The sequence below is a fragment of the Lepidochelys olivacea genome (genome assembly GCF_965140295.1).
Source record: "Lepidochelys olivacea isolate rLepOli2 genome assembly, chromosome: 6".
Taxonomy (NCBI): Eukaryota; Metazoa; Chordata; order Testudines; family Cheloniidae; genus Lepidochelys; species Lepidochelys olivacea.
The window spans coordinates 109,073,897-109,098,713 of record NC_140416.1 but is presented as its reverse complement, the minus strand read 5'-3'; the positions used below and the strand labels follow the sequence as shown (position 1 = coordinate 109,098,713).

The window sequence follows — 24,817 nt, the reverse complement described above, 5'->3', positions numbered from 1 at the left end:
TGGTATGGTCTGAAAGGTGTATAGGAGAGAACCTCCCCAATGGAGGAGGAACACGTCCGCGCTGGAGCCTGGGCTGTGATTTTGGAAGGAGCAGACCTGCTGGCACTTCCTGTTGTGTTGCGTGGTGAATTTCCGTCTATCTGCGGAAAGCCCCACCTCTGGAAGATTGAAATTGTGATGTCCTGGTGAACAGACAACTTCTGGCTGTGAAACGACCTGCTGAGGTGGTCTGCCAGCTTGTTCTGTACCCTGGGGAGGTACAGCTCTTTATACCTGCCTGCGGTATGAGAGGCAACAGAGGGTGCTCATGCTGCCCCACCAGGTACCACTAAGGGAAAAAACTCTGACAACTGTGCACTGGAGCTCTCACACACCAAAAGCAAAATGGACATGTGCAATCACTCCGAAAACAAGCAGTCTTCTAAAAAGCTAGTTACACAGAACCAACATGTTAGGAAAACATGAAATACCTATATTTGGATGATTTAAAATCTTCATTATTCTTACTTCTCTGAAAAGCTGAAATAAAAAAGATAATAGGAAATCAAATAAACTAGTGACAAAACAATTACCATTCATTTCTTTCTAAGAAGCTGATTATTTTGTTCTATATCTAATGTTTAGAGTTCCATACCTAATCCTAATAAATGGTAGAGTAAATGTGAGAAACACAGGAATACTACATATTTTACTTTCAAATGGACAGAATAATCTTTTTTCAGACAAGAGGAGTAAAATGCCAGCTTTAAAAAAAGTTCTTCTAAAGGGACACTGGATACTTCAAGAGATAAACTGAGGCTTTAATCTCAAGATTATTGGTTCTGATCCAGTTCACTTTAATAAGTTTCATTAAAAGGTTACATTTATTACTTATGAAGGTCATACTTACTGCAGCATTTCATATTCCAAATACTGGCAATACCATGGTGTATTAAAGGATTTTATTTTAAGATAGCTCTCGAATGGCTTAGCAGTCACTATCTGATAGTCACAAATAAGTTACTGGTCAACATTAACTATTTACATCACAAAAAGCACAACAATTTTTACAGATACTGCCAACAAGCAAGCACTAATCAGGTAGTAGGTGAGAGAGAATCTCCCTCTTGGTCCCAGAGGAAGGTCCCTCCAAGTAAGAATTGAGGCACAGTTGCAGGGATTCATGATGATGATGTTTGCTTTGTCACCGCCTATGTTGTATTTGTTCTGTGGCTAGAGAGCCAACTTTGGCCTCTGGGATGTCAATCCAATACCTTTCATGAACACTACATTTACTTACCAAAATGAATGACAGCAAACAAAATCCATCGCATTTCCCTTCCATTATGACAAGTAGGGGATTATTTGGTCATGAATCTCAGGTAATGCCTCACCTCTAGAGTCTTACTGATTACATAAAATGTCCTTTATCATCTCTTATACTTTCTTGAGTGGAGAGGACCTTGCTTAATTAGATTTCAGAGGGGTATGCAGGGTTAGGAGGGGTCAACTGCCTGCCAGTTCCATTGTGGGGAGAGGAGAGAGGCATACAAACCATGCCTCCCCATGATGGGACTATTAAACGGAAATTCCACAAGTGGGAACTTTGTTGCCTATATGGGAAATGGGAAGCCATGTGGCCCTTCTTATAAAATAGTTTTAGAAGTTATATCATGGTCAAATTTGACACACTATATATATACACACAAGTGTTAGGCTAGGGTTTTATTTTTTTTAATATCAAAATAAGATAATCAGTCCCCAATTTTCTGATATTAGCCAAGATGACAAATTACACTAAGGCAAAGTCTTGGATTATTGATGTATAGTTTTCTTAAATTAAAAAAGACAAAGTTAACCCTTCTCCTCTTTCTGCACTTTATGCACTTATTTTCTGTTACACTGAAAAACTGACATGTACGTCATGTTATTTTAATATGTAGTACTGCCTTCAAAAACTTGAATTATGAATGCCATAAACACTCATTTCTTCTAACTGACAACCTAAATATAAGATAGACATCACCATGAGAACACTGAAATACAAATGCTATTGTATATACATTCCCTTTTATTTTGCAAATGTCCATTCTCAGGAGGCTTGAGAGAAGGGGACACAAGAAATCATCTTTTTAGGCAGCGCAGTAAGTTGTAATCAACTGCAAACCGTTCACATCCCCTCACATCATCCCAAGACTCCAGATGGTTGGCATTCTCAAGTCTTGATTATTTTGTGAAAGCTGCTCTGGCTTGACAAGAAAGGGAGCAATCAAGTGGGTTTTTTTTTTAAATCCAACAGTAGCTTTACAGTTTCACTAGTGAATTAAAAGGCTATGGTATACTTAATAAAGAAAGATCTAAGTCGAAAATACACTACATTACAAAATGGACAAAAATGAGTGACCGTTCCGTGCCTAGAGGATCCTGCAGATTAAGTCAGAGATAACAAGAATTGATGAAAATAAGATCATAGTGCTACTGCAAGTTTCCCTCAACAAGATCTATCCGCACATTCTAAAAAATTAGTATCTTCCCTATTTAAATGTGTCTTGTAATCTGCAGGGAGTAGCAGCTGCAGCTATGACTCAATGGACATTAAAATAATTTACATTAAAAAAAGGTTGGGGTGTGAGAAACAAAAATAAGAGCCAACAAAATGGAGGAAAAGAAAATCCTTTGCACCATTCCTGTTGAATGGCACAAACATCTTTGACCATGAATAATCCTAATGGTCCATAACAGTGGTGCTTCACCACGGATGAAGTAGACAGAGGAGGAGAAAGAAATAAGAGCGGCAGGCACAACAGCAACTATGCTAAAATATGAGAGAACTAGGTGTGTTACCACATTTGATTAACAAACAAAGCCACGTGTTCACCTTTGCTAATTTAAGGAGTGTGCAGGCTTGGATATAGGGGAAGAACTAAGCAAAATTGTTACTGGAGGGATTGAGCAGAAGTAGTCATCGGGCAAGAAAAGTGTATACAGACTCTCTACCATGCCCCAGAGTGCCCCTAGGCCCCCACAATAACCTGGAAAACAAGACACTGAGAATCACACTACTTTTACTAAGCCTGTCTATTTTTCAGAGCTTATTTACATAGCAGAATAAAATGGTGCTAGCATTAGGTATTAAGTTTCAGTGAAAAATTACTAAAAACCCATGTGATCCTTACTGAGAAACCAAGAGGTAACAAAAGCGGCAACAAAGAAAATTAAGATTACGATCAGTAATTCAGCTAGCCTAAAAGCACACCCTTACAGCCTTGACACAAAGAGAAATAGTTCAGGAGGAGAGGGCTTTTGTGCACGTTCCTAAAGTTAAATTAAGTTTTAAACCTATATTCGGACAGATATAGGAAGTGATGCATGCAAACTGAAGTGTTGGCTAGTGATCAGAAAAGGGGGCTGGAGTTCTGTTTCTAACTGTAACTATGAACTGATTCATTGTGAGAGACGCTTGTTATTTGAATTCTGGCAGTGCTTAGGAGCCCTGATCAGGGACCAGAACCATGCTGTGCTAAGCACTGTACAAAAACTTAAATTCTATCACTGTCCCAAAGAACTCACAATCTAAGCATAAGACAAGTGGTTACAATAAACAGGCAGGACATTTCTAGTCCCGGACACTTATCCTTGAGGTAGGTACCATAGATAAAACTGTGTCACAGAAAGGACACCGTATGTTTAAATTAACTGTTTGTAAAATGCTTTGAAGTCCTTAAAGGAAAGTGCCTGTAAACTGCCAAATAACTACACACTGTTCTTCAGCCATCATATATTTGGATACTTAACTTAAAAAAAGAAATTAACAAGTGATTTGCACCATAGTATGGTAATTATTTTTCCTTAAGACAGTTGAAACACACAAAATGAAAACTGATTAATGTATTTTTCCAGAATGACTTAGCAATTTTATTTATGTCAAGTTCCTCACTAGGAAGGAATTTTCAGCACAGTACCTAGTTATAAATCATAAATCATTGCATTAATAATGTACACAAGATACACAGTATCTTAGCTAAAATAAAGTGAATTTCTGTAATATAGAAACTCATTTTCAAAAAATTACATGTTATATTTTGGGGGGCAAGAGAGGGCTTTTAGAAAAATTTGATTAATCTAACAATACTAGCAGGGAAAACGCTACAAGAACAGGGAAGTACAGTATTCAAATAAATTTAAAATATGCAGAGGTATTATCATAGTAATTAGGTTCTAGAAAGTAAGTTGTCTTTACACAAATCAATCTCAAGTGTCCCTACAAAAAAACCCAAACATTTGGGATGAGAGATGGATAGAGAGAGGACACTACTAGACTGGAAGGCGCCAGCATCACCATCACTGGCTCTGTCACCTAAAGATGACTCATATACAGCTGGAGTGTCAGTGCTTAGCTACTATGTACCATTCTTATCACCACCAAATATTTTATCTATGCTTCTAAGGTTCCTAGGCTGAGACAGCTTCCACCTTTGCAAACTGCACTGCACATCTTCGTTGCTGATTCACAGCCGGCTATAAACTCTGCTACACAACCCTGATGCTGAAAGATTAACTTCAAACAACATGCAGCAAACTTTTGAAACATCACCCTTTACACATGCAGCTGCATGCGTGTGTGGATGATTAGGTACATGTCTAACTGGTTCTCTGTATGCACAAATTCTACTTACGTTGGGCATGTGTATTTTCCACAATTACACTTGTGCCCCAAGTTTTTGAAAAGTTATTGCAAGAAATAAATTATCGTCTTTGCTTGATCACGGAAGAGTAAATCATTCAATCACATCACTCTCTTAAAACATGAGATCTTCACCAAAACCAACAGGTTAGCAACTTCATCTCTTTAATGTTAATCTCATCTACATCCCAATATTTTGACCCTATTCTGCCAGACTCTCTTTTAAGAAATAACAAGTCATTTGATCTTCGGATACTAAGGAAATAGGTGGCAATAATTTCCGAAAATCTAATCCTAACCCAAACTACTAAAACCAGCTACACAACTGAAGTGTAAATATAAAAAAATAAAATGAAAATGAGAACCATCAAGCCATAACAATGGTTTGAAATTGAGATGGAACAGGTTGAAAACTGGAAAGGGATCAATGAGTACATATTTCTAACCTTGGGTTTTCCTGGTTTGTTAAATCCTGTGACCTGCAAGGTGTTTGCTTTCCGCGTAGTGGTACAAGTTCCAGATAGTAGAGATCTTTGAAATACACTAAGATATGGATATTGTTTCTCCTCAGCTGCTCCATGCCTCTCCCTTTTTTCTGGCTGCCCCTTCACCACTCACAAAAAAGCTGCTCTGAACATTCCTGATTACCTGCCACTATCTCTCTGTTTGTCTTTCCATCTCTCCCCCAATTCTTCTTCCAAGGTGCTCGAGTAACTAACAAATCATTTGACTTTCATGTGTAGATTTCCAACAATGTAGTAACTTCTCTTATTTAAAGTGACATACACTTTCATAACAATATTTTAAAACTTCAGTGTAAAACTCATATAATTAAATACAAAATATGAATAAAGCCAACAAACATATAATTACAAATTGCATCACAAATGTTTTAATGTATATTTATACATTTTTGCATTTTTCTGCACTTCTGCTGAAGCCCCCAAAAAAGTGGACTGTGGTGGTTGCTTTTGTGATGGGTGTACCTTTTACTTAAAATTGAATGAAACTATTTTCAGAGAAGCTAAAGAGCCATCAGATGATAACTTACAGTCATAGTTTACCTGAGCCAAATGAAAAACTCCATCTCTTAATTAACTGAGCCATCCAGTCCCCAAAAGCTTGTGTTTTCCCCATTTGCTTTTGTGCCATTAATTTAGATAAAAGCACCTATGCATATGGTCTTTTAACCATTTGTATAAATCTGAATAAATATCTGTTATCTAGTGTATTTAGCTTGATTTCACATAAAACAAATTCCTGGTATTATATCTTACCAAAATAGGATAAATCCATATATTTTTATTAAAGTACATACATAAAAGCCTTTGGCTATCAGTGTTTTAGTCAGGAAAGTGCCTAACAGGTGTTCCCCCTGTGTACAACTCTAGGTCGTATCTGTGTACTTAGTGACAAAAATAGTATTTATCACTTATTCTTGCTAGCATAGATGAGCCAATATGACTATGGCAGAAAGTGAGATGGTTTCTCTCCTCCACCCCCACTCATCAAAAGAATTACATTTCAATTAGCAGAATCTTTTTTGCTGGTGATTATGTATGAGGCATAGACACCGTTTGACTTTTAGCCCAGAGACTGAAACTTTGTAGTTGTAAATTTAACAACGTGACTATTGAAGTGACTGAGATAAAACAGATGCTCGTGGATGCCATTTTTACTGAATTGGACACATGTGGAAGGAAAAAAAAAGGAAGCCAGATGAACTCTTTTTCAATTTACTTAAGAGTTCAGGTCATTTGCGTAACAAAGTAAGACTGGCAAAAGACATGTAATTTTCTCTGTTTGTAGCTTTGTATGTATTCTTTATTTGAAGGATGTGCTCATCTTGCAAGACTGCAAAACTGTCCAAAACAGGCCTTTTACAAGGAAAGTTAGCATTAAGGTGCAGTAGCTCAGTTGTGTATTTATATGAAATGTGAGGTAGGTGTTGCTTCAGGGACCACAACATGTGAATTTAGGAGTCAGAGAAGGAAGAGGTAAAGGGAAACAAGTTGTAGTACAGGTGAAAGATAAGAACAGTTAAACAAAGAAGCCTACCTTTTGAAGACTAGTTGGGTTCAATTGTGTTTTGTCAATTATTTTTATTGCAACCTAGAAGAAAAAAGTTTATGATCAGTATTTCCAGTTTAGATGTGATTAGTCTGTAACATGGTTACAGTTGTTTAGTCTTAGAAATGCAAGGCATGAAATCAGATCAAGAAGATTTCACAGATATAGTTTTATTAATAAAACACTCTGAATAAACGTATTTGGAACAAAATGACTCCTGAAGAAAATAAAAGTAGGCTTCAGTTCTGTTGGACATATTGGACAAATCAGACAAAAAACAGCACTTAATGGTATTACAGCAGAGGAAAGTTCAAATGGTAGGAAGTAAGATGTATTGCAATGCAATTTAAATATTAAATACTGTATTGCAGGGAAATAATTTTCCTCTAGATTATAATCTTATAAAATGATACCTATAGACTGGCAAACTGTGAAAATGTTTTAAAAGCAAAGTTTCATAGCAAATTACAGGTACTGCTACACAAATTTCACAGCAGTTAAATTGACCTTTGGCCATTCACTGAAGAAGTATGTGCTCAACGTTAGCATTCTATTAATGTTATTCCCTTCTTGGTAAGAAGAGAAATGGCATCTTATATATAACAAAGAAATGAACTACACCGCACCAACATTCATTCTTTTATCAGGTTTCCATCTTCTCTGTAAACATTGCACAAAAATTTTGAACCAATTAATTCTTAAAAACTGAAATGTAAGAGTTCAAGAAACCGATCAAACGAAAATTCAGTGCCAAGGCTGCCACGCACTATAAGACATGACAGTTTCAGAGTAGCAGCCGTGTTAGTCTGTATTCGCAAAAAGAAAAGGAGGACTTGTGGCACCTTAGAGACTAACCAATCTATTTGAGCATAAGCTTTCGTGAGCTACTGCTCACTTCATCGGAAGACATGAAAGGATCTCTAAATCAAGAGCATGCAGGGAAGTAAAGAAGGGGAGACACTGTGTTTCAACTGAGCTACAAAATAAGTTAGACAACTTCTTATGACTAAAAAGAGCCCATTTATAGAAATTATCAGATCAGACCCAAAGTCCATCTAGTCTCGTATCCTGTTCTCCAATGATGGCTAGTACTAGATGCTCCAGAGAAAGGTGTATGAAACCCACAACAGGCAGATGTTTCATTGAGCTGCCTACAATGATACCAGGTCCCTTCTCCAAGTTAAATTTAGGACCTTGTAAGGTGTATGAATAGGTCTTACCAAATTCAGTGCCATGAAAAATGCATCACGGACCACGAAATCTGGTCTTCCCCCGTGAAATCTGGTCCTTTGTGTGCTTTTACCCTATATTATACAGATTTCACGGGCGAGACCATCATTTCTCAAATTGGGTGTCCTGACCCAAAAAGGACTTATGGGGGAGTCACAACGTTATTTTAGGGGATCGCAGTATTGCCACCCTTACTTCTGCACTGCCTTCAGAGCTGGATGGCTGTGCTCCAGCAGCAGCGGTGCAGAAGTAAGGGTTACAATACCATGCCATGCCACCCTTACTTCTGCGCTGCTGCCTTCACAGCTAGGCAGCCAGAGAGTGGCAGCTGCTGACTTGAGGGCCCAGCTCTGCAGGGAGCAGCGCAGAAGTAAGGGTGGCAATACCATACCATGCCATCCTTACTGCGCTACTGCTGGCAGCATCTCCGCCTTCAGAGCTGAGCTCCCAGCCAGCAGCTGCTGCTCTCCAGCTGCCCAGCACTGAATGCAGTACCACAACACACACCGCCCCCCACCCCCTCCATTTTTATGTCAGGATTGCTACAATTACAACACTGAAATTTCAGATTTAAAATACCTGAAATAATTAAATTTATTCTTTTTAAAATCCTGTGGCCATGAAATAGACCAAATTGGACCATGAATTTGGTACGGCCCTATGTATGAATAGTGTACATTTTTCCTACAGTCTTCATTATTTTCTACTTATCAACACAACTTTATTTGCCATCATGTTCCTCATTCTTCACCAGTCCTCTCTGGTCTTTACTAACCAAATAAGATTGTCTCAGCTGCAAATTTTGCTACTTCAAGGCTCACTACCTTTCCAAGTAATTTAATATATACAACACTGATCCTAGTACAGAACCATGAGGTACCCCACTGTTTTGCCATGAGAACTGGTCATTGGATGCTATTCTGTTTCCTGTCACCTCATCAATTTTTGATCCATAACAATACTTTGCCTCTCTCCGCATGACTACTTAGTTTCTTTGACAATCTCTTGTGAGGGACCCTCTCAAATGCCTTTTGACAGTCTAAAATTGTCAACTTAATCTCCTTTATCCACTACTTTACTGACACATTTGAAGAATTGTAATAGATTAGTGTGACTGTTTTCCTTTGCAGAAGCAGTAATGGTTAGATTTAGATACAATGATCTTCCAAGTGTTCACTATTCTATTTTTAATTACTATTTTAACCAGTTTGCCAGGAACAGATGTACAGCTCACTGGTCTAATTCCACAGATCACTTCTGCAAGACCTTATTTTAACCATAGGTAAAACATTTGCTACCCTCAAACTCTCTGGAAAAGCAGCCGTTTCAGTAAAACACTGCATATTTCTGTTCGCGGCTCAGCCACTTCATACTTAGGCTTCTTCAGAACTCTTGAATGTGTACCATCTGAGCCTGGAGACTTACTGATTTTTAAATCATCAATTTGTTCCAACATCTCTTCTTCTGACACCTTAGTCTTGGATAGTACCTCATCTTTACTGCCAGAAAAGAGCAGTTCCAAGGCAGGTATCTCGCCAATATCCTCTGCAGCAAAGATCAATGAGTCTCTTAGCTTTCCAGCAATGTCCTTATTTTCCTAATTGCTCCCCTTAACCCACCGACTTCTTCACAGGCTTCCTGCTTCTGGCAAAGAATCTCTTGTTTATTTAAATACACTTAAGACTTCAACATTGTGAAAAAGATTCTGGATTCCAACAACACACCCTTTTCTACCATGCCAATTTTTACACCTTTTACAGTTCTCAAAGGGAGATTATTATCCAACAGCAGAAGTGCCCACCTTTATGCTTTTACATGTTTAAATATCTGAGTTATCAAAGAGAGAAATGCACAAATGCAGGTTACCATGAATAAATTAACCAACTGAAAATAAATGGTGTGAATATGAGAGGGTAGATGTACAACATGGGTTTATGTGGGTAAGGCTAGATCAAACTGGTCTAAGTTCACAACCATTAAAGTTTAACAGGAAGGCTGAATAAGGAAGAGAGGCAATAACAGTACTCCTTAAATTCATGTATAAAGGGTATAAGCTGTAGTCACTCCCTTGGAAGAGGGAGGAGCGTTTGGAGACTGCAGACACACTTAGGCTGCAGTTGCTCCATGGGAGGACAGAGCAGTGAAACTGACAGACCCAGAGAAGGGAGGAAGAGTCAGAAGGTTAGGACAGGACTCAGAGGAATGCAGCAAGGTATGGGTGGAACATACCTTGACTGCTGACTAGAGGGTCCCAGAGCAGGAACCCAGAGTAGAGGGTGAACCCAGGTTCCCCAACCAGTCACTGTGGAAGTAGCACCAGTGGGGTAGTGCATAGGAAAACTGCCTGAGCCTGTCTGGGAGATTTCCTTTCCTTTCCAGCCCCCAATTGGAAGGGGAACCACGACAGTGAACTAGCCGGAGGGGTGAGTCACGAAGAGGCCGCAGCAGCTCCTGGAGCTAAAGAGGGGCTGCAGACAAAGACAGAGGAGGAGGGACAGCTTGCAACTGTGGGGAGAGGTGTCAACCTGGTGGGCTATTTCCCAGAAGGGCCAGCAGGAGATGCTATATCTGCAGTGGGTAGAGCATCCTGTCACAGACATTCCAAGCCCAATCTATTCTAGCTATCTATTGTAAAATAAAACTATTTAAAAAATGCTGAAGGACGCAGCAAATTCTGTGGACACTGAAGCATTCGCTCTTAGATCACAGGAAGGAACTGGAGAAGTGCTCGGTCCACACTGCCCCTTATATCCTAAGTTCAGAGCATGAGGCCGAGGGTCCAAAGGACACGGCTAGCAATAATTTTCATGCCTCAGGTACACGAAGCACATGAGTATCCATAGTGGAATAAACAGAGACCAGCACTTAAAGAACCACCTTCACTATCAGAGAAGCCATTATATACAGACATAGGCCTGAACTCTGAAGTTCAGAACCAGATCAGCATCTCAATATTCCCACAGTTCAAGAGAGTTCAGATTCAAGTTTGTTCTGAGCCTCTTTCTATATGTAAGACAGTGGTGAGCTGTCACCAGTAGACTACAAAAAAGCATTTTAACGTTGGAGGGGATTGGGTAGTACATTCCACTACAGAGTATGCTGTGAAAAAACAAAGTTCAGTTTCACTACCATTTTCTGGGGTTAAATTCTATTATGAAATCTTGAAACATCCCTTTTAGAAAAAAAAAAAAAACCTACAAACACACTGAGTAATAAGTCTCTTTCCTTTGATTCATTACCTTGCATGGGATCAAGACATATTTTTATCTTCATATCACATCAGTCAAATTACACTTGTCTAGATAAAAAGGTTATTTACACCTTGAGACCTCTTTTGGATACAGACTGGAGGCACAGTGATCCACCTGTAGATTGGATTACTTTAACATGTTGTACATGGTGCTGGCCCCTCAAGACCACCTGGAAATGGCATAGAATGCAGATGTCTGATTAAGTGGTGCTTCCTGCAGGAAGCAGATCAAATTTGTTCTCTGACATGAACTAGGTTCCAATTAGTTTCTGGGTGGCATTTAAAGATACTTGATTCTACCTATAAAGACTCAACGGATTTGGGTCCTGTAAACTAAGTCCACCTCTCACCTCTATACACATGGCACTACTGCCACCAAAGAAAGCTCTCTGATACCAGTAAACTGGCAGGATTTGGCTTGTCAGTCATCAGTAAACATCAATTTCACTGGACACACAAATCAACAAAAAAATCCAACAGTAAAAGTCAGCAAGTGCAGCCTCCCATACACCTAGTGTATGCAGGGATCCAGTGAAACCAGCCCAGTAGCTGCGTAGAGCGCCCTCTGTAGCTCCATTGTCACAGCCACTCACTCACTCACAACCAAGAGCAGAGGGCCCATCCCTGGGCAGGAGCCATTCAGCAGTGGGGTGGCGGTCCCTGCAGCTGGGGGCTCCTCCTCCTCCTTGTGGCCCTGATTGGGGATCTCTGCTCTGCTGGGCCAGGACTTCAATCTCCCCCAGACCTTGCACCCAGGGGTTATCTCGGGTCCTTTGGCTGAGCTGAAAGCCCTTTGCAACTCTACTGTCACCACCACCACCCTAATCCTACACCCCCTAATTTCCCGCACCTGTGAAAATTAAAAAAGTTAAAAATAAACACAAAGATAAAAATCAATATGATCGATCAAAATTACAAAAAACGATAAAAACCAAATTCTGCCACTCCTACATACAGCTGACATCCTGAGGAAGAGATAAAACCCTCGTCTTACCTGTTATACTAAGTATGGTTGACAAAACATCAGTCAGCCCTTCAGAATGGAGACTCTTGATACCCATGATACAAAGCCAACTTGCAAGAATTCCAAACATCGTGGTCAATGTTGAAGGAGTGTTGTAGATCTTATACCATTACTTTTGAATATCAGCCATGCTCTCTCATATGTCAGAAAGGAATCACGGTGAGGTTTCCAGAGTGGAGATGAACTTTTCCAAATATCCTCTTTTTCTTTCTCAGGAACCACCACGCAAACACTAAGCCTTGAGATAAAAGATCCCTCCAGTGTACCCGAAACGAGGGAGACCTCTTTGCTGAAATGACTCGGTTGGGACAACATTGCCTCTTTGGCCAAGGGGTGCCACTAAGATTACTATTGTTTTCTCCCTCTTGATCTAATGACTAATCCTCAATAAAAGAAGGAAGCAATGGAAAAAGCATACAAGAACTCTGGTGCCGGGACTAAGACAGGACATCTGTTGCTATGACCCTTGGGTCCTTCTGATGGGCAAAAATTTGAGAACCTTGAAACTGAAGGGAAGCAAACCAGGACTGCCACTGAAGGGCCAAATGTTCTTTTCAGGTTTGTGGAAATCTGCAGAAAAACCCTCCACCTTGTTTGGTCTATCTTCCTCCTGCTGCTCCAGTCATCAGTGACATTTAACCTTCCCAGGTTCTTTCTACTCAGGAGAGGCTGCTGTTGTGCCTCCCTCTGAAGACAGAGGCCTTACAAGTAAGCAAGTTGTGGCAGACATTTATCCATTATACTAACAACCAACCATTATTCATGGTGGGAAGCAGCGCTATACTGTATCACCCTAAGCTCCAGACATCTACAATGGGCCTCCTCTCTCTTTTGAAACCCACGATCATAGGATTGTTCTAGTTTCCTGAATGGGTATTGCAACCTTCTAGGCTGGCCCTCAGGCATGACGACTATTTTATGTAAATCTGCTGCCCCACAGGTACTAGTGGAGTGAGTTCAGTACTACTCCTAGGTGTTGGACATTTGATACTGGACAAGATAAAACTTGGTATAGAAAAAAGTTCCGAAGAAGTCTCATGTGAGCCTGGGTCCACTGAAGGGAACACATACATGACCCCATCATTTCCAGAAACAACATAACAAATGGATAGTGACGCTCCTCTGAAACTGCTAACCACTCAAAACTAGTGTTCTTAGTTTTCCCTCTCTCTCCAGAGACACAAATACTTACCTGTACCATCACAATTTTAGTCCCAAATGTTGAATCTTCCATGGAGGAGTCAATTGGCTCTTTTCCTGATTGAGGACAAAGCCATGCTTCTCCAGAGTCTGGAATGCTCATGGAGAGTTTTCTTCTGCTATGTCTTTGGATTGTACCCTGATCAAATGGTTGTCTAGGAGGAGATAGAAATGGATCCCTTCCTTCCTGATGGCTGCTACAACAAGGAGCATCTTCATAAATACTCTGGGAACAGAACCAAAACAAAGCAAAGGGCAAAAACCTACACTGAGAACATGGTCATTCCAAAATAAAACAAATTTCTCCTGTTGAATTGTCAGATGGGACTAAGGAGAGCTTGCTTTAAATAGGAATACTGCCTACGTTTGGTGCCCAAGCAGGTTCAAGTATATTTTAATTTTGACTTTTCTGCTAAACTATTGAGGTATTCCAATTTGAAACTTCTGATCCTAGCAGTTTTCTTTGCAATTAGGAGAGAATGAAGTACAGGGCTGGGCATCTTTTGTTCCACTTCACAGCAGATGACAGATACCATTATAATTCTGATTCTTTCCTTGACTGGATGCTGATCAAGATGGGATGAATTCACACTCTGGGACCTGCTGGTGTTAACATTTTCAAAAGCACATGTCATTTAAATGACAAGTGCCTAAGTCACTTCTAAAAAGGTACTTGGAAGCTGACATCATCCAAGTCCCTTAGATGCTTTTGAAAATATGTTTATCCTCAGTTTTACTTTGAGCTCTTTAGAATATGGTTTATTATGGTCTGTTGTACTTGAACAGTTAGAAAAAAATATAGAAATAGTTGAAAAGTCTCTATAGCATTTTAGTAACTAACTTCAGCATGTACTTGTTTCATGAATGAGTAGTTTTTTCCCTTTTAGTTCTTGAGTCATTATGAGGTAGTTGGGGGCTTTTTAAAATACAGAACTCAAGTATACAGAGGTATTTTCACTGTGGCAATAAAACTTTACACACAATGTTAAAACTCTATGGAAGAGTTGACTCAAAAGTAAATTAGCTTTTAAAGTAAAATTTTTACCCCTCATACTAGGAATCAGGATTTCTCTCAGTGCATATCTCACTGACAGCAAGAGGGCACAGCACAACCAACAGCACATAATGCTGATTATTCTTGAAGTTCAGAAACATCACTGACCAAAACAGTGGTACATGACCACAAAAATAGCTGTAATATCTCTCAAAAAAAACCTCTGAGCAATACCTTTGGGGAGGACATTCAGATCGATGATTATACATGCAGTAGGATGATGAATTCTCATATTTATATGCAAAAATAAAAGGAGTACTAGTGGTACCTTAGAGACTAACCAATTTATTTGAGCATGAGCTTTCATGAGCTACAGCTCACTTCATCGGATGCATTCAGTGGAAAATATAATGAGGAGATTTATAAACTCACATAATAACAGAACCCCGCCACTAGCCATCACCTTCAGCCCCCAACTAAAACCCCTCCAACGCATCATTAAGAATCTACAACCTACCCTGAAGGACGACCCATCACTCTCACAAATCTTGGGAGACAGGCCAGTCCTTCCCTACAGACAGCCCCCCAACCTGAAGCAAATACTCACCAGCAACCACACACCAGAACCACTAACCCAGGAACCTATCCTTGCAACAAAGCCCGTTGCCAATTGTGTCCACATATCTATTCAGGGGACACCATCATAGGGCCTAATCACGTCAGCGACACTATCAGAGGCTTGTTCACCTGCACATCTACCAATGAGATATATGCCATCGTATGCCAGCAGTGCCCCTCTGCCATGTACATTAGTCAAACTGGACAGTCTCTATGTAAAAGAATAAATGGACACAAATCAGATGTCAAGAATTACAACATTCATAAACCAGTCGGAGAACACTTCAATCTCTCTGGTCACTCGATTTCAGACCTAAAGGTCGCAATATTAGAACAAAAAGACTTCAAAACCAGACTCCAACGAGAGACTGCTGAATTGGAATTAATTTGCAAACTGGATACAATTAACTTAGGCTTGAATAGAGACTGGGAGCGGATGGGTCATTACACAAAGTAAAACTATTTCCCCATGTTTATTTCCCCCATCCCCCACTGCTCCTCAGACGTTCCCGTTAACTGCTGGAAATGGCCCACCCTGATTATCACTACAAAAGGTTTTCTCCACCCCCTGCCGCTCTCCTGCTGGTAATAGCTCATCTTAAGTGATCACTCTCCTTACAGTAGATAACAGTACTCTCCTTGATAACACCCATTTTTTCATGTTCTGTGTGTATATACAAAAAGAAAAGGAGTACTTGTGGCACCTTAGAGACTAACCAATTTATTAGAGCATAAGCTTTCGTGAGCTACAGCTCACTTCATCAGATGCATATCGTGGAAACTGCAGCAGACTTTATATATACACAGAGAATATGAACCAATACCTCCTCCCACCCCACTGTCCTGCTGGTAATAGCTTATCTAAAGTGATCATCAGGTGGGCCATTTCCAGCACAAATCCAGGTTTTCTCACCCTCCACACCCCCACACAAATTCACTCTCCTGCTGGTGATAGCCCATCCAAAGTGACAACTCTTTACACAATGTGCATGACAATCAAGTTGGGCTATTTCCTGCACAAATCCAGGTTCTCTCACATCCCCCCCACCCCCATACACACAAACTCACTCTCCTGCTGGTAATAGCTCATCCAAACTGACCACTCTTCAAGTTTAAATCCAAGTTAAACCAGAACATCTGGGGGGGAGGGTAGGAAAAAACAAGAGGAAACAGGCTACCTTGCATAATGACTTAGCCACTCCAAGTCTCTATTTAAGCCTAAATTAATAGTCTCCAATTTGCAAATGAATTCCAATTCAGCAGTTTCTCGCTGGAGTCTGGATTTGAAGTTTTTTGGTTTTAAGATAGCGACCTTCATGTCTGTGATTGCGTGACCAGAGAGATTGAAGTGTTCTCCGACTGGTTTATGAATGTTATAATTCTTGACATCTGATTTGTGTCCATTTATTCTTTTACGTAGAGACTGTCCAGTTTGACCAATGTACATGGCAGAGGGGCATTGCTGGCACATGATGGCATATATCACATTGGTGGATGTGCAGGTGAACGAGCCTCTGATAGTGTGGCTGATGTTATTAGGCCCTGTGATTGTGTCCCCTGAATAGATATGTGGGCACAGTTGGCAACGGGCTTTGTTGCAAGGATAAGTTCCTGGGTTAGTGGTTCTGTTGTGTGGTATGTGGTTGTTGGTGAGTATTTGCTTCAGGTTGCGGGGCTGTCTGTAGGCAAGGACTGGCCTGTCTCCCAAGATTTGTGAGAGTGTTGGGTCATCCTTCAGGATAGGTTGTAGATCCTTAATAATGCGTTGGAGGGGTTTTAGTTGGGGGCTGAAGGTGTCGGCTAGTGGCGTTCTGTTATTTTCTTTGTTAGGCCTGTCCTGTAGTAGGTAACTTCTGGGAACTCTTCTGGCTCTATCAATCTGTTTCTTTACTTCTGCAGGTGGGTATTGTAGTTGTAAGAAAGCTTGACAGAGATCTTGTAGGTGTTTGTCTCTGTCTGAGGGGTTGGAGCAAATGCGGTTGTATCGCAGAGCTTGGCTGTAGACGATGGATCGTGTGGTGTGGTCAGGGTGAAAGCTGGAGGCATGCAGGTAGGAATAGCGGTCAGTAGGTTTCCGGTATAGGGTGGTGTTTATGTGACCATTGTGTATTAGCACTGTAGTGTCCAGGAAGTGGATCTCTTGTGTGGACTGGACCAGGCTGAGGTTGGTGGTGGGATGGAAATTGTTGAAATCATGGTGGAATTCCTCAAGGGCTTCTTTTCCATGGGTCCAGATGATGAAGATGTCATCAATATAGCGCAAGTAGAGTAGGGGCTTTAGGGGACGAGAGCTGAGGAAGCGTTGTTCTAAATCAGCCATAAAAATGTTGGCATACTGTGGGGCCATGCGGGTACCCATAGCAGTGCCGCTGATCTGAAGGTATACATTGTCCCCAAATGTGAAGTAGTTATGGGTAAGGACAAAGTCACATAGTTCAGCCACCAGGTTAGCCGTGACATTATCGGGGATAGTGTTCTTGACGGCTTGTAGTCCATCTTTGTGTGGAATGTTGGTGTAGAGGGCTTCTACATCCATAGTGGCCAGGATGGTGTTATCAGGAAGATCACCGATGGATTGAAGTTTCCTCAGGAAGTCAGTGGTGTCTCGAAGGTAGCTGGGAGTGCTGGTAGCGTAGGGCCTGAGGAGGGAGTCTACATAGCCAGACAATCCTGCTGTCAGGGTGCCAATGCCTGAGATGATGGGGCGCCCAGGATTTCCAGGTTTATGGATCTTGGGTAGTAGATAGAATATCCCAGGTCGGGGCTCCAGGGGTGTGTCTGTGCGGATTTGATCTTGTGCTTTTTCAGGAAGTTTATTGAGCAAATGCTGTAGTTGCTTTTGGTAACTCTCAGTGGGATCAGAGGGTAATGGCTTGTAGAAACTCGTGTTGGAGAGCTGCCGAGCAGCCTCTTGTTCATATTCCGACAGACTAACACGGCTGTTACTCTGAAACCTGTGTGTATATAAATCTCCTCACTGTATTTTCCACTGAATGCATCTGATGAAGTGAGCTGTAGCTCACGAAAGCTTATGCTCAAATAAATTGGTTAGTCTCTACAGTGCCACTAGTACTCCTTTTCTTTTTGCGAATACAGACTAACACGGCTGCTACTCTGAAACCTGCCATATTTATATGTTGTCTTTCCTCCAGAAATAGTTCAAAGTACTTTATACGCTTCTCTTACAAGAGCATACCTCTTAAGTGTCCCTCATTTTGAGAGATGCCATTTATTTTAGTCTCCAAATTACGTAAATTCCACACAAATATGATGGTCCCTCACTTTTACTGTTGAAAGTTATTTTCTTCAGAAATGTAACATCATGAAACTGAGGTTAAACAAAAGATTTACACCAAAGGGAAAAAGGTATCCTCTTTTTTGGGTCTTTGTCACATGCTACATCCCACCTCTGGAGTCCATGGCATTCACATTCTCTAAACCATATTTAACAGAAAATTGCAATATTACACAACAGCTTAGGACACAAAATAATGAATATTATTAATGCAAAGTGAATTTAAGTAGTCAGAATGTAATTACCCAAATTAGAAGTCAGGACACCAGCATTATTCTGGAGATAGGTGGTGGATGGGTCAACCATGGCCCATTCTAGAGATGACACCTCCACTGCCTCCAGTACCATTGGTTCTGTATTGACTCAGGTATGGAAACGCCACCTACTAAATCCCCAATACTACTGCGTTCAGCAACTTAGTTTTCCTTGTAGATCTTGGCCAATAGGGTCACTTCAACCTCACAATGCCCAAGTTCATTCCAAACCCATCAATTTAAGTCAACAAGAAGTGCTGAAAAGGAAAAGTCTTTACCCTGCAGTAGATTGAAACTAGCTATTGATAATGAAGGTACAGCAACAAGAAACACCTTCTATAGCAAATAAACTGTTTAGTAGTAGGAATATAATTTATTTCCACAGAAAGGAACTGTCAGATGTAAATTACAACTTATTAACTGTATTGCAGTAGCACCTAGGAAACTAGTTATGGGTCAGGGCTCAATTGTGCAAGACTCTGTGCAAACACACAAAGGCTCCCTGCTTCAAAGAGCTTATAAGTGCTATATATTCTGCCTCTGTTTGCATATGCAAAGGAATTCTCCTAGCAAATTTCAATATTATTCATTTACTTAACAGATACTTCAGAACACACCCTCGACTTTTAGGTTGTAAAGTAGTGGTAATCCCAACTCTCCTCTACTGCTGTGAGACTTGGGTGTCCTATACAGGGCCGGCTCCAAGCACCAGCTTCGCAAGCAGGTGCTTGGGGCAGCATTTGGAATCAGGTGGCAGTCCACGTCCTGCGGCGACAATTCGGCGGCAGCTTTGCCGCTCTTCTGGGAGCGGCGGCAATTCAGCGGCGACTGCTTGGGGCAGCAACATTGGGAGAGCCGCCCCATGTCCTAGAGAAAACATCTGAAAAACCTGGAATGCCAGCACCAGCACTTTCTTCAGAAGATCCTCAACATAAAGTGGGAGGATCGCCGCACTAACACCAGTGTCCTCACAGAGGCCAACATCTTCAGTGCTGAGGCCCGGATCATCCAGCACCAGCTGAGGCGGAGCGGGCACTGTGGGTGCATGACTGAAATACACTTACCAAAACAATTGCTCTACACCCAACTCACCAAAGGGGAAAGGAAACGGGGAGGTCAAAAGAAACACTTTAAAGACACCCTCAAGATAAACATCAAGAGATGTGGCTTTGACGCCACACGCTGCGAGGCAGTAGCCCGGGATAGGGATAACTGGTGAAGACCTGTCAGAGAAGGAATGTCCACTTGAGGAGAATTGCCTTGCCCTGGTCACAGAAAAACGCCAGACAACCGTCACCCAGCAATCATGGCCAACACCACCTGCAACGTCTGCCAACGAGCCTGTGGCAACAATCAGACGCCTCAATAAAAATAGAACTTGTGAAAGAAATCACCCTCAACCTTGAAGAATTGCCAAAGACAACAACTTGCTAACAAACATTTCTTAAAGATCCAGTATAAAACAGGCCCTTTTTAATAAACAGCATTTTGTATACATCACTAAAAGCCAAGACTTTAGTTTTCTATCTTTTTGTTTTCAACATTTCACTTTCCAGCAAATGCATAGAAGTTTTGGGGGTTTATCCATTTCTCTCTAAAGAAAAATGCCATGTTATTCTTGGACTCCACATAACGCTATTTAAAGTGCACTTTCAGAACCAGTGCAATAGAGCATGCTTTACAGAGTTAACAAAAGCATTTTACCTCTCTGCCAGTAAGGATGTGCCTAGCCAACTTTACTTTTGCAAAATTCCCCTTTCCAATAGTTTTAAGAAGTCTGTAATTTCCAATATGAGGTTGCTCATCTGCACAGGAAGCTATAGAATTTCTACAGCGAGCTCCAGAGCGCCCAGTTCGTGAGGAAACTTCTTGACGTCCTTCTCCATGAGAGGTGTGCTGTGATAAAGATAATAAATGTGTAAGATAAAGTGTTAAATAAAACAAGTACATCAATTACAAAAACGAAGTTCTGAAGCATTACATATCGCTGAGTAATTAACCTGAACTGGAGAAATTTCTGTTTTACAGCAATGTACAATTACACATTTTGGGTGTCACTAGTATATCTGATCCACACACTCTCTCCTTTCTTATGGGCCTATATGGCAGCAGTTAGAGGCAGCTCTGATCAACTTCAGTATTGATTCCACACCGCTGTTTAAGGGTTCAATTCTAAAAGGTGCTGAACTCCCACAAAATCCACTGAATAAAGTATTAGGTACAAAGGCTCAGTACTTTTTAGGATTTTGACATATGGTCTGATGCTGTATGGAATACATGAGACACTTATAATATTGGTATCAATAATATCCTGCCAATGTAATTAATCAGATATGCCATGTAAGATATCAGTGTAAAAGTTTAATTCGCTAAATATAATAATCACATTTATATGTATGTATCATCTTTGTATTGTAATCTATAAATATGTATTGTATATTTGTACTTCAAATGTGTGCTGTGTTTCTGGGTGACACGCCCCAGACAGATTGGCATCAGCACTATCTAGCCTGCTTGATGGCCTATCAAAGGCAATCAGCCATACAATTAACTCATTGAGAGAAGGCAGAGATTACACCTATGAGTCAGCCGGACAGTAAGGACAAGTCTGTACAGGGAACTGCAAGTGCCCATGTGTTGAGAGTTTGTTTGGGACAAAGGAAGTACAAGCCACATGGCAAAGGATATAAAAGGCAGCTGCATCTTCTCAATTTTGTCTTCAATCCTGTGCCTCACCTCTGGAGTAACTTCATTACATACAAACTGAAGCTCTGAACAAAGACTGAATGATCCAAGCTTTGGATGTGTTCCAGAGGGATTTTCGAGCCAGCAAACTCACCAATACAGTTAAGAATCTGATATATGGACCCTGAAGTTTCATGTATGTATCTGACTGCTTTGACAAGTTAACAACTCTCTCCTTGTTCTTTTCTATTCTAATAAACCTTTAGTTTTAGATACTAAAGGATTGGCTGGCAGTGTGGTATTTTGGGTAAGATCCAAACTAATATTGACCTGGTAACGTGGCTGGCCCTTTGGTGTTTAGAAGAACCTTTTGTAATAGTGAGCAGAGTTGTAAATAACTTCTCACTTTACTGGACCTAGGTGTTGATCGGGAACTAGAGAACTGGAATGCAGTAAAGGGGGTTGCGTGATTTCTTTTTTCAGCTTCTTGATAACTAGTGTGGGGGACCAGGAGAATAGTTTGTGACCGGTTGGTGAATCTAACAGTGCTCATCTCCAATTTGCAAGAATCTGCTCTCCTTTTTGCAGCCTGCTCTGACCTTGCATTTTCAATGGGGGCTACCCTAGACACCCTGGGTCACATAAGGAAGGATGGGGTTGCTCTAAAGAAATTGTTCCACAGGCTGAGTTTGATGCCTCCTCAAAGTGTTTTTTAAAATGCTCCCAAACAAGACCTAGTTGAAAAAAAAAAAAAAAGGAAAAGGAAAACTATTTGTTGAATTTTTTTTTAACCCTTTTGTCAACTTTCTGATTATTTGTACACTGAACTCACTTGTACTGTAGCACTTTCTCATGGCAAGGAGCCAACAGTATATATCATTTGTTAACTGTTAGCTGAATGTAAAACCTTCAAGCTATTTTCTGCTAACAAAAACTTTGCTATAACAGAAATGCTGCAATGCCAACAGAAATACATTTTTGTATATCCACAAACTTTAGAAAGAGAACTTCAAGTATCCTGGAAAATAACCCCTAATAGCCCAGAGTTTAATTGTCAAATCCTATCATGGTGGTATTTGTTTCAAGGCCTTTGGATCAACTGCTCATTCTGAAGTAGTACTAGTGTTAACATGTATCCAAGAAGTCTATATGGGAAAGGAGGATTCAATGCATTTGAGTAATCAGTCTGTTCAATTTAGCACCATGGGAATTGACTGCCTCCGTCCTCTTGCACAGTTGCCAATTTTAGACGAACCCCTGAATTACATTTCTCAGACAAGACTGAAACCAGTGAGCTTTTGCTGGGAGCATCTACCACAGCAGGGTAGGGTGGAAGAGAATCTGGGTTTTGGTCCCAATTCTCTCCTCTTTCCCACCATATGGTCTCACTTGGATGCATAAAATAATATGGGTCCCCTTGTGCTGTCTGAACTAATTTGGTATATCAAGTCAATAACAGGTATTTTGTGAGGAGGTGAAACCTCTTTCCATGCTTCTCCTCCCATCTCTTTTTCATATATGATTTAAAGGAAACTCTATAAAACAAAGCCTTATTATGGCTTTCTTGTTTTTGTTCTCCCTTCATTCCTTTTCCTGAGGATGGATTTATTTTAATCACTGAGTTTAATAATTATTTAAATCAGCAAGCAGGAAACTTTGACTTAAATCATCAATTTTAATATTATTTTGCATTTGTACTTTTTTAAGTTATTTTCCTAAAGCCAGGTTACCATTAAAACATGTTGATTTGTAACTAAACATAGTCTTTACAATAAATTCAGTACTACTTTTGGCTAACCAAAAGGGTATACTATATCTATATATATTTATTTAATTTAATTATATAAATTAACATACATTCAGTCTTAATATTTGAATAGTTAGAAAATATAAATGATGCATATACATATATATACACACACAAATGTGTAATATATATTACACATTATTTGTGTTGAGCAGCATTTGAATGGAAATTGGAATTCAAAGAAACATGCACAAAAACAGCATTTCAGAATTATCAGTTAAATAAAACTACCTTTAATATGTTGAATACATAAGAAAAAAGTTTATCAAAACACATTTCTCATTTAAGATTATCTGTTGTCAACTGAACTGTTTCTGGGTCACAATGTTCTTCAGGATTTTAGAACTAACAGATTTAATCTTCTTATGCTTCGTTTTGATTTACGGATTCAAAGAAGAAAACAAAGTTTTTCTGCTTTTTTGACTCCCAATTGGTTTCTCAACTTTGATAGACTAGTCCTTGAACTGAACTAGTAGAATAAACTGAGAAGAAGAAAATATTCTCTTTGCACCTACAAAATAGGCTACTGCTATCAAAAGCTGGTTTAGCACTTGAACACACTCTGGATCCAGATGCTTAACCACTAACTTCCACCAGTTCAGGGGTCTGACTGTGTTTAAAATTTTGGCAAATATATACTGCTTGGATATTTTTTTTACATTTTATTTTAATGATTGATTGTAGACAATTTAGGCTTTAACACGGGTTGCCATAATTTCAGATTTAATAAGTTTATTTTTTAAATTAAAATGTATTTAAATTAAAAAATCCTTCAAAAAAAATCAATTTGTATCCATCCTGTTTTTCCTACTCTCCACTTACCCAATATTTTTCTGTATCCTCCATACTGTCCACCCCAACCCCGAGGACGTTCACCATACACACCTTTCACACTTGGGTATCTAAACACTGTCCCCAACCGCAAGTATTTCTTGCCACCTAGCTCATGTCCGTTCCGCTGTCATTTCACTGTTGGTGCTGCCCATCTCAACCTCCAAAGTGGATCCCAGTCACCTCTTCCTTCAATTCCTCACTCTGCTTGCAGCTTCTACTACTCTTTTAGCTGGGGACAGCCTAAAACCAGTGCCCCAGTAATCCTCACTGATCTGGAAGAATCATGCCAGCAGAATTCTATTTCGCTCCAAGCTCAGCTATGTGCACAAGATCACAAATGGACTGCAGGTATGACAAGGTTGCAAACGCTCAAGTGTCAGTTGCAACGAAAAATGCTTCACTGATCTTTAAGGACAGAAGGGATCACTGTGATCATCTAGTCTGATCTACATAACACATGCCATAACCCTTCTCTGAATTAACTCATACTTCAAGTCCAAAACCAGTGGTTGAACTAGAGCATATCTTAGAAAAACATCCAATCTTGATTAAAAATCTCAAGTGATGGAGAATCCATCACAACCCATGGTAAGATGTTCCAATGGTTAATTGCGTTCACTATTAAAAATCTGTGTCTTATCTCTAGTCTCAATTTGTCTAACCTCAACTTCCAGCTCTTGGATCTTGTATACCTTTGTCTGTTAGGTTTAGGAGCTCTCTATTACCAGATTTCTGGTCCCCTTGTAAGTACTGATCAAGTCATCCCTTACTTTTCTCTTTTTATAGGCTAAACAGATTGAATTCCTTGAGTCTTTCACCATAAGATACGCTTTTCAATCTTTTAATCATTCTTGTGGCTCTTCTCTGAATCCTCTCCAATTTATCAACATCCT

General features: G+C 40.1%; 1 protein-coding gene across 10 annotated transcripts in view; it reads right to left on the bottom strand.

Moving 5' to 3' along the window:
- The window catches only part of MARK3 (microtubule affinity regulating kinase 3), a 111,258-nt gene that overhangs the window by 66,915 nt on the left and 19,526 nt on the right, over positions 1-24,817 (bottom strand). For 8 of the 10 annotated variants that reach the window (XM_084632630.1, XM_084632626.1, XM_084632628.1 and 5 more), the window contains 3 exons: positions 20,303-20,494; positions 6,722-6,775; positions 471-519 (listed from right to left, as the gene is read on the bottom strand). In XM_084632630.1, the coding sequence (XP_084488756.1) occupies positions 471-519; positions 6,722-6,775; positions 20,303-20,494 (295 nt within the window). The remainder of the gene's footprint in view (positions 1-470; positions 520-6,721; positions 6,776-20,302; positions 20,495-24,817) is intronic. The other 2 variants (XM_084632627.1, XM_084632635.1) reach the window with 1 other exon arrangement.